Source organism: Oncorhynchus clarkii, chromosome 18 (genome assembly GCF_045791955.1).
Source record: "Oncorhynchus clarkii lewisi isolate Uvic-CL-2024 chromosome 18, UVic_Ocla_1.0, whole genome shotgun sequence".
In the NCBI taxonomy this organism is placed as follows: Eukaryota; Metazoa; Chordata; class Actinopteri; order Salmoniformes; family Salmonidae; genus Oncorhynchus; species Oncorhynchus clarkii.
This window is the reverse complement of record NC_092164.1, coordinates 33,450,148-33,460,342: the sequence shown is the minus strand read 5'-3', so window position 1 is coordinate 33,460,342 and position 10,195 is coordinate 33,450,148. Positions and strand designations below refer to the sequence as shown.

Sequence of the window (10,195 nt, the reverse complement as noted above, 5' to 3'; positions counted from 1 at the left end):
TAGGTTTAGGACAGTATTGATGAATCATAAAAACTGGTTTGGAGGGCCTTTATGCACGAAAGACAGAAAACGGTGGTTTGATTCATTCAGGAAATTGATACATTATGTTTTTCAACCCATGGCAATGAAGGAAGATTAGTGTACATAGAATTCAGTGGTGTTCAGTGCTGTTTTAGATAAAATCAAATCTAATTTTATTAGTCACATGCGCCGAATACAACAGACCTTACAATGAAATGCTTACTTACGAGCCCCTAACCAACAATGCAGTTTAATTTTTTTTAAATAAAAAAATACAGATAAGAAATAAAAGTAACAAGTAATTAAAGAGCAGCAGTAAAATAACAATAACGAGACTATATAGGGGGGTACAGGTACAGAGTCAATGTACTGGGGCACCAGTTAGTTGAGGTAATATGTACATGTGGGTAGAGTTATTAAAGTGACTATGCATAGATAACAGAGTAGCAGCAGTGTAAAAGAGGGGGAGGGGCAATGCAAATAGTCTGGGTAGCCATTTGATTAGATGTTAAGGAGTCTTATGGCTTGGGGGTAGAAGCTGTTTAGAAGCCTTGGACCTAGACTTGGCGCTCCGGTACAGTCTATGATTTTTAGGGCCTTCCTCTAACACCGCCTGGTATAGTCCTAGATGGCATGGAGCTTGGCCCCAGTGATGTACTGATGTAGTGTCTTGCAATCAGAGGCCGAGCAGTTGCCATACCAGGCAGTGATGCAACCAGTCAGGATGCTCTCGATGGTGCCGCTGTAGAACCTTTTGAGGATCTGGGGACCCATGACAAATCTTTTCAGTCTCCTGGGAGGAATAGGTTTTGTCGTGCCCTCTTCACGACTGTCTTGGTGTGATTGAACCATGTTTGTTTGTTGGTGATTGAACTTGAAACTCACGACCCGCTCCACCACAGCCCCGTCGATGAGAATAGGGGCGTGCTCGGTCCGCTTTTTCCTGAAGTCCACAATGATCTCCTTTGTCTTGATCACATTGAGGGAGAGGTTGTTGTCCTGGCACCACATGGCCAGGTCTCTGACCTCCTCCCTACAGGCTGTCTCGTCGTTGTCGGTGATCAGGCCTACCACTGTTGTGTCATCGGCAAACTTAATGATGGTGTTGGCGTCGTGCCTGGCCGCGCAGTCATGAGTGAACAGGGAGTACAGAAGGGGACTGAGCACGCACCCCTGAGGGGCCCCTGTGTTGAGGATCAGCGTGGCGGATGTGTTGTTACCTACCCTTACCACCTGGGGGCGGCCAGTCAAGAAGTCCAGGATCCAGTTGCAGAGAGAGGTGTTTAGTCCCAGAGTCCTTAGCTTAGTGATGAGCTTCGTGGGCACTATGGTGTTGAACGCTGAGCTATAGTCAATGAATAGCATTCTCACATAGGTGTTCCTTTTGTCCAGGTGGGAAAGGGCAGTGTGGAGTGCAATAGAGATTGCATCATCTGTGGATCTGTTGGGGTGGTATGCAAATTGGAGTGGTATTACAGAATTGGACAGGGAGAGGCTGAAAATGTCAGTGAAGACACCTGTCCGTTGGTCAGCGCATACTCGCAGTACACACCCTAGTAATCTGTCTGGCCCTGCGAATGATGGCCCTGATTTAAAGATCTTACGTTGGCTGTAGAGAGCATGATCAGTCTTCCAGAACAGCTGGTGCTCTCATGCATGTGCTTCTTGTTGGGGTCAGTACGTACGGTCATTGTGGGGACGACATCATCGATGCACTTATTGATAAAGCCAGTGACTGATGTGGTGTACTCCTCAATACAATTGGATGAATCCCAGAACATATTCCAGTCTGTGCTAGCAAAACAGTCCTGTCGTTTAGCATCTGCTTCATCTGACCACTTTTTAAAATTGATTTAATTACTGGTGCTTCCTGCTTTAATTTTTGGTTGTAAGCAGGAATCAGGAGGGTGAGCTTTGTTTGCGTCTCTGTGTTGTAAAGGCGGTCCAGAGTTTTCTGGCCAACTACGGGTGGGCGTTGTCCTGTTTTCTTATGGCGGAATACAGCTCATTCAATGCTGTCTTAGTGCCAGCCTCTGACTGTGGTGGTACGTAAACAGCTACAAAGAATACAGATGAACTCTCCAGGTAGATAGTGTGGTCTAGTTTATCATGAGATTTAGTTGTACTGTACATCAGGTGAGCAACAGCTTGAGACTTCCTTAGATATTGTACATCAGCTGTTATTTACAAAAATACATAGCCTGCTGCCCCTTGTCTTACCAGACGCTGCTGTTCTATCCTGCCGGTACAGCGTACAACCAGCGACGTTGTTGCCGGTGATATCTGGTGAGGACCTGCCTTACAACAGGCCTACAAGCCCTCAGTCCAGCCTCTCTCAGCCTATTGCGGACAGTCTGAGCACTGATGGAGGGATTGTGCGTTCCTGGTGTAACTCGGGCAGTTGTTGTTGCCATCCTTTACCTGTCCCGCAGGTGTGATGTTCGGATGTACCGATCCTGTGCAGGTGTTGTTACACGTGGTCAAAGTAATATACAATTGCTTATAATAACTTTATTTTTGGAAGATATATATATATATTTTTTCTTCTAAACACACTGGTGTGTAAATCACATTTTCTGATATTTTAAGAAATGAGTGTATGCAGGAAAATCTGTGATTGGTACATACATTTTTGGACTTTAAAATATGTTATATACCCATTGATTCTTAAAGAATATAACTCAAACTCTCGTTCCCTATCAGAACCCAAAATATAAGATTCATTTTGCCTGTAGCTCTGACAATACATTTGAGAGTGGTTACATTTCTCCAGCTCCATCCCTCAGCTATTTACCAAAACAGTGCTGGGTTGAACCTCTGAGTTGAACTGCAGATGGTATTTTATTCATCTCAACAGAAAGTCTGTTAAGCTACAGAATGAAAGTGACAGATGGCTGACCTATTCTTTCAGACTTCTAACATAACCTGAAGACATGGAGTTTGTAACCCAGCAATTTGATAATCTGACAAATGACAATAATTTGACAATTATCAGCACAGGAAAATGCCACACCCAGGTTGCCTATGGAGCCCTTTTTTCAACCGTTGATATTGTCACCGTTCTTGTTGAGTTCCAGTAAATCACAAAACAACTGTGTATCTCCATTACAGCAAAGAGAACATTAGACATCCTCAATTTAAATCTTTCCATCTTCCTTGCAATGCAATACTGTCAGTCTTTCATAGGCTTCCTCTCATTTTTCCACTCATTTAGAACTAGGGCATTTATGTTTGGCTATTAGCTTATAGGGGGACCAATGAATTGACACGCCCCACAATCTACCCATCGCTGAAAATGTACAGGTTTACAGAGGTGTGCACTGTGGCTGTGTGGGTTATAGTTATACTGCTCTGGCAAAGAGTTTCTTAGAAATTGATTAGAATGGATGGATTGTATGTGGGATTGTGAATTTCCTTATTATAGTGATGTGGTGGTGCAACATGAGTATTATATTTGCTGTAAAGAAATCAGGGCCAGGGAAAGATGAGATGCACCCAACCAAAAAGTGTGCCTTTAGAACTGTCCGCATAACTAATATGGTTGTACATGTGTTACAACCCTACAACCATTTTACTGGTCTTAAAGTCAAATTATACAGAAAACCTTTTAAACTGTTTAGTTGTTCCTATGCATGTGATCATGCTATCTGCTGCCAGCCTAGCACATCCAATACGGTACCTGTTTACTCAAGGAATGCGGTATGCCTGTTCAAAATGAAACATTTAATAGTATAGGTGGCAATAGTCTACTCTAGCCTTTTGATGTTAACTAGAAAATGTCAAGAACCTAGATGGTTTTTCGTTTAGAATAATGGACTTCGTGACATTTTATGGCGCCGTAACAGTTTAGTTGACTACACTTGAATATGTTTAGTATCTTGCCTTAGTACCTGTACAATTCATTGTACTGCATATAATATTTGACCTATTTACTCAAGCAAAACTGTTTGCCTGTTCAAAACAAGTTGAATAGAGAAAAGGTGGTAATTAGGGTACTTTTGATTGATCTAAAATATAGCTAGAATATTCTTATTCTTTTTGAATAATGAACTTTGTGGCCTTTTATGGTTCTGTATAGCCTAAACATTTTAGTTGACTGTGCTTGAATATGTAAAAAGTTTGTTGCTATCACCTGTCAAATACATTCTAAACACTTAAAGCTACTGCAATATATTAATTAACTAATAGGTTTACAGTATACTAAAATACATTACAATACAGGGCGGTATAGCCTAGTGGTTAGAGCATTGCGCCAATAACCAAAAGGTTGCTGGTTCGAATTCTCTAACAACGTGAAAAATCTGTTGACGTGAAAAATCTGTTGATGTGCCCTTGGCACTTAACTCTAATTTGCTCAACCTTTATTTTAACTCAGTTAAGAGCAGATGACTGCCTACCCCGGCCAAACCCGGACGACGCTGGGCTAATTGTGCGCTGCCCTATGGGACTCCCAATCACGACCGGATGTGATACAGCCTGGATTCGAACCAGGCACTGAGATGCAACAGGAGCCGAGTAAACAAATGACCAAATAAATGAGTAAATAATAAATGACCAAATGTTAAAATGGCTACATAATCACTGAATTCCTATGAAAGATTCTCCACAGTGAGAATGGTCCATTCAAGACTCCAAACTGTCAGACATCGATCTGTCAACATTAGATTAGGGCAACCACAATAGTTGACATAGCTAATCACAAGTCCATTTATTCAACAGCGTCTGCTACAAAAACACTAGGCTTTTATCTTCCGGAGAGCTGAATGTTCTTTCTCTCTCTAAAGGTGCTTATTCTCTGCCTGGTATTATTTGCATGCACTGACAAAAGTCCCTAATTTTACCATCCACAAGCTGCTAGTGTAGAGTGAAAAGAGGCTCTGACGGTAGCTTATCAATAGCACATGACAAGATACTTGGAGGGTGTTGTCCAAATAGTAAATCACCCTGAACCTTATATAGGGTATACCTTACTTTACTCCTACGAGTTGGTTGAATTCTGTTCACCTCACTAGTTAGTTGTTCAATTCCATTTTACTAATGAAGTACACATGCTTCGGAAGAATTAATCAAATATGTTTCTCAGAATATGCCTGGTTCATCGTTGTTTAGCATAATTTAAGGGCACTTTGTATTACATGGGTCTCCTGATAAAAATAAACTATACACACTGACCAAGGGAAACATGGTGACTGCACCCATGAAGGACCCCAACTGCACCACTGCTCCACACCACACGAGGGCACTGTGGCCCTCATCACGGAGGATAACACCAATGATCACCTTAACATAGGACAAAGTGAGGATGAAGAAGATCCAGGAGCCCACCTGAGATAAGGGACAAGTATAACATTTACTTATTCAATCCATTGTAATGTTTACCATATACTGTATGTGTAATAATTATTTCTATGAGATGTAGTCCTCTATGTTATGCTTTCATCTGTAGCATAGAACTACAGTGGGTTCTGAAATTATTGACACCCTTGATAAAGATGAGCAATAATGACTTTATAAAATAAATAATCCACATACTGAGCTAACTTTTCTTTAAAAAGGGGAAATTATATTCTTATACAATTGCTCAGAGAAAGAGATTTTGTTTAACTAGTAACATATATTTTTCTCAAAAAGGTAGTTGTCAAAACTATTGGACATCCCTAAAGATTATTTTAAATAAAGTAGTCAAAAGTTCAGTATTTGGTCCCATGTCCATGGCACGCAATGACTACATCAAGTTTGTGACTATACAAACTTGTTGGATCTATTTGCAGTTAGCTTTGGTTGTGTTTCAGATGAATTTGTGCCCAATATAAATGCATGGTAAATAATGTACTGCATCATTTTGGAGTCACTAATTGTAAATATGAATAGAATATGTTTCTAAACACTTCTACATTAATGTGGATGCTACCATGATTACTGATAAGAATGAATTGTGAATAATCAATGAGAAAGTTAGAGGGGGAGGTTAGCATGTCTTGGGGGTATGATCTTTGACCCTTTTTTTTGTCTACAATATACCGTAGCTAAGTATTTAAATTATTTATTTTATAGTCTACTGTGCATCTTTATCAAGGGTGTCAATAATTTCCAACCACACTGTACATTATGAATTTATGTTGTGGAAACGTACAATGAGGAAGGTTCCTGAGGTTTCATTGACCAGCAGAGGACATGGACTCAGCACTGCCATGCCTATAATGTAGGCTCCAATCCCACTGCCAAACAAAGTGAGAGCCCCCAACAGCAATAAGGACCTGTGACAGGATGACAGTAACATTATCATTATTAGTGGGGGTGCAGTTTAATAAAAGTCCCATTTGTTGGCCATAAAATAAGCCTACAAATATTAAGTTGATCATGAGTAAATTAAATAACGATTCATTCCTAACAAAACTGACCTTGTTGGGAAAAACATGGCAATGAAGCAGGCTAGAGGGTTGGACACCGCAGCCATGGTGGCTGATAAGTGGTAGGCACTGTTTCCATAGGGCAGACAAGAGTAGGACTGCACTGAGGGAAGCACAACGTTAGTCAGTCCGTTGACCCAGGCCAGGATGAAGAACATGTACAGCACCTGTATCCGGCTGTACGTCCCGGTCCCAAAGCAGCTTTTGGGCTTGATATCAGACTGTTTGATCATGGCCTTCTGCTCTGTGGGGTTCATCTGAGCTGCCTCGCCTTTCTCCAGGACCCCGTTGGGGTAGCGGGCATTTGGGCGTTCCCGGGCCACGGCAGGGTGGTAGTTCAGAAGGATGAAGGCTCCCAGGCACACCAACATCATGGCACTGAGGAAGAAGAAGAACACCCCAGCTGAGAAGTTGGCCGGCTGGTAGTGAGCCTGAAGTTCGTAGCTAAGACTGACTGAGCCAGTGTCATTTATCATCCGAGTGCAGTTGTTACAGTGGACCACCCCCACCCCCTGGATCAGGGCTACCAGGGCGGGTAGCAGGCCACTGACACCCTCCCCTACAAAGTAGGTGGTGAGGTACTGAGGCTTCAGACGCATCATAAAGGGCAGGAAGGTGACAGAGGAGGTGCAGTCCACAGTGGAGAGGAAGAAAGTAAGGAGGAGGAGGGCCACGCTGCGAGGGACGCCCGCCACCAGCAGCGTCTCCTTCCAGAAGAAGGCCAGGAGAAAGCTTGCCACCATGCCCAGGGAGATGATCACATAGATGACCACTGTCTCGTTGAGCGCCCCGGGGCGGAAGCGGTGCATGAGGGTGATGAACAGGGGCCCCACGTTGGCCATCTGGATGAGGACGGATAGGTAGGAAGGCAGGTACCAACCCTCGGGGATCTGGGGCACGATGAGAGGCAGCTCTACCCATAGTCCGTTGATAGACACCCAGGAGCCCATGCCAAACAGGCAGGCCAATATATGGATGAAAAGTGACATTGTGAATCTGGGTACTGAACACTGGTGCGCTCAGAAGTGGATTCTAGAATGAGATAGAAATAAGAGTTAGGGCAGCATAAAATGCAATGAAATTAACACAATATATTTATACTTTGCCTGTTATTCACAGAAATGTACTTTGCGTAAAGAAAAGAAGCAATGTGTTCCAATGCTGAATTGATGCAACGCTTGAGGTAAAAGAGTAGAATGCCAAATCCCCAACTACGGCCGACACAAACACACGTCTCGACCACATCTATTTGAAAAGGAAACAGTCTCACTCACCCCGTGCAGCTGGTAAGGAATACTCCTTCCAGCTTAGTGACTTTTTCATGTGTTTACTCAACGACTGCTCTGGTATGACATTTCGTACCAAAAGCTAAAAAGTCTACTTGACTCGAATCAAAGTGTTTTTACTTTCTCCACTGAAATGCAGGTAAACCATGATGTTATTAGTTAAAATGCAGTCACATCAGTAAACATCCTGATGCCTATGGTGGGTGGGAACCATTGTTCCTTTACCATACATTAACCATAAAAGTTATAAAATTCCGTTAGTCATCCGATGCAGATCCCGCACATTTCACCTTATTTTAATCCCTTTTCAGTTAAAGAAAATACCAAACACTCTTTCCTGATAGTTATTATTAGTCAGCTGAATATATTTAGGCGCTAAGTGTCTCAACTCATTGAGAAGAGTCTACTTCTGGTTATGCAAAAAATACATGCCAAATGATTTCAAGACAGGATTCCATCCCAGGTGTTACAGAGGTGTGTAGGGAGAGCTGTGTAGGGAGAGCTGTGTAGTGCGCTGCTCTACAAAATGCTGTGGATTGAATCTCGGCCTTACATAAACACATTTTTTTAAACATTGGGTTTTGTAACTAAAAGGTTCAGACAACGTCTTGTCTGAAGGTGTTGTAAAAACGTTATTTTACTGATGACAGATATTGGCTACTTAAACCTGTAGTGTCATCTGGGAGAAGATTCTTATCAGTTGAAGCTCTCTGCTAAAGGTGACAATGTCAAATTCATTACAGATTCTTACAAGGCTTCAGATGTGTAGTTACAAATATGTAAAAAATGCTTTAGTGGAAATCACTTTGATGATGATTCCAATACTGAAAGACCTGCCCAGTATACTTTATGACAAAGTTAATTGGACACAGTCACATTTCCTTAATTTACTTCAAATATCACCAAGAAGCAGCCCAAAGGTAACATTGGTTACTTATACTGTAAAAGTATTGCATAACTACTATAAAAACATCTGAGCAGGATATTGTTTATTAACAAGGAAACCAGCTTGCTGCAGTGTCTTTGATCTGGTACAAAAACAACTCAAAAGGAATGGAAAACAATTATAGGAAATTATTTTTGTTACAGCGTGTCCTCTAAGTTAAAAGTAAGAGGAGATAAAAGCAAGACATTGAAACAGATGTCTCAGACTTTGTCAGCAGAAATAACATTTTCAGGTAAAAATTAAGTAGACTAAGTAGTAGACTACACATACATGAAAAAGCATGCATCACAATCATAAAATATATTCCATCTATTTAAATTATAGTTTACACTTTTGCAAGTGCACAAAGTAAACCAAAAGATAAGAGTACAGATTGTTCACTTCGTTCACTTCGTTTAAAAAAAAGTTAACAGTAAGAAGAGGATAGCATGCATCCGTGCACATATACTCACGTTGGGTAGACAGCAGGGAGTTCAGTCAGAGGTTCTGCAGTGCAGAGAAGCCAAAGTCCTATGCACTGAAGGATCCCTCCGAGGGGACCTGGGGATTATAGCCCCATTCCTTGGTGGGTGTGCTTTTGTCAACCAACCAAGACACATGTTTGTTCAACACCTGAGTTGATATTTTATCCACAGTTCCCTCAATAGGCACATTTCAGGACATTTTTCATTGAGACATATGTAATGGTTTACACCAACACCAAGATTTTCATTGTTTCTTTTCAACTTATGGCTGAGTCAACACATTCTTGTATCTAAGCATTTCTCTAATTCTCCCTAAGGAGATCAAGGGAACTAGCTAAGCTGGAAATACAGTAGAACTAGCTAAGGCCTAGAATGTTTGTTTTTCCCGATATACACAAATTCCGTCCATTTCTCCAGAGCACATTTTCAAATGAGTTTTAAAAATGGTTTGATCTCTTGATCTTTTGTTGAGGTTATACCTGATTACTTTTCACTCATTTCACTTTGGTTCACAAACTGCTTTACAGAGAAAGTTAAATTGGTGATGATCTTGAAATGCAATCCATAACCACAGTAACAGGTGAAAGATTAACCAAAGCAATAAAGCTAGTTAAAGCCCTGTTTGGCTTTCTTCATACCGACATCTACTGGAATGTTGACCAAATTACACTAAGGACTAGGCAAAACTGTCCCGAACATAACAAAAGAGAGCTGAACAAAATTCCATAGGAAACATTTATACATATCGAATGACCCAAACAATTATCATTAATGATAATGTAGGCCAAAATACCATCCTGGTTAAAAAGGCACGTCAAATGCATTCATATATTCCCATAACTCTTCTGTAACATTTCCTGATAATGCATAGCAACAGGATGAGAACTGTGCTTAGCATTAGGGCTTTGTTAACCCATAACAATGTAACTTTAGGCCATAGAAGGCAATTCCTGTGAGGAGTAATAATGAGTCTCAGGAGGCAACGGAAAACCTGCTACCTCCACCCGTACATTCATTTGAGCCAAGTAGTAATTACTTTGCCATATTGTCAAAGCTTACAAAACAAGT

The 10,195-nt window shown here is 41.3% G+C and overlaps 1 protein-coding gene across 1 annotated transcript; it reads right to left on the bottom strand.

The window, feature by feature from the left end:
* Positions 1-2,502: 2,502 nt before the first annotated feature.
* Positions 2,503-9,280, bottom strand: LOC139373355 (solute carrier family 52 member 3-2a). The gene is made up of 4 exons (XM_071113788.1): positions 9,116-9,280; positions 6,423-7,463; positions 6,155-6,278; positions 2,503-5,346 (listed from the first exon to the last, which is right to left on the bottom strand). The coding sequence occupies exons 2-4, from the start codon at positions 7,418-7,420 to the stop codon at positions 5,137-5,139; spliced, it is 1,332 nt and encodes a 443-aa protein (XP_070969889.1). The 5' UTR covers positions 7,421-7,463; positions 9,116-9,280; the 3' UTR covers positions 2,503-5,136.
* Between the last annotated feature and the right edge of the window lie 915 nt (positions 9,281-10,195).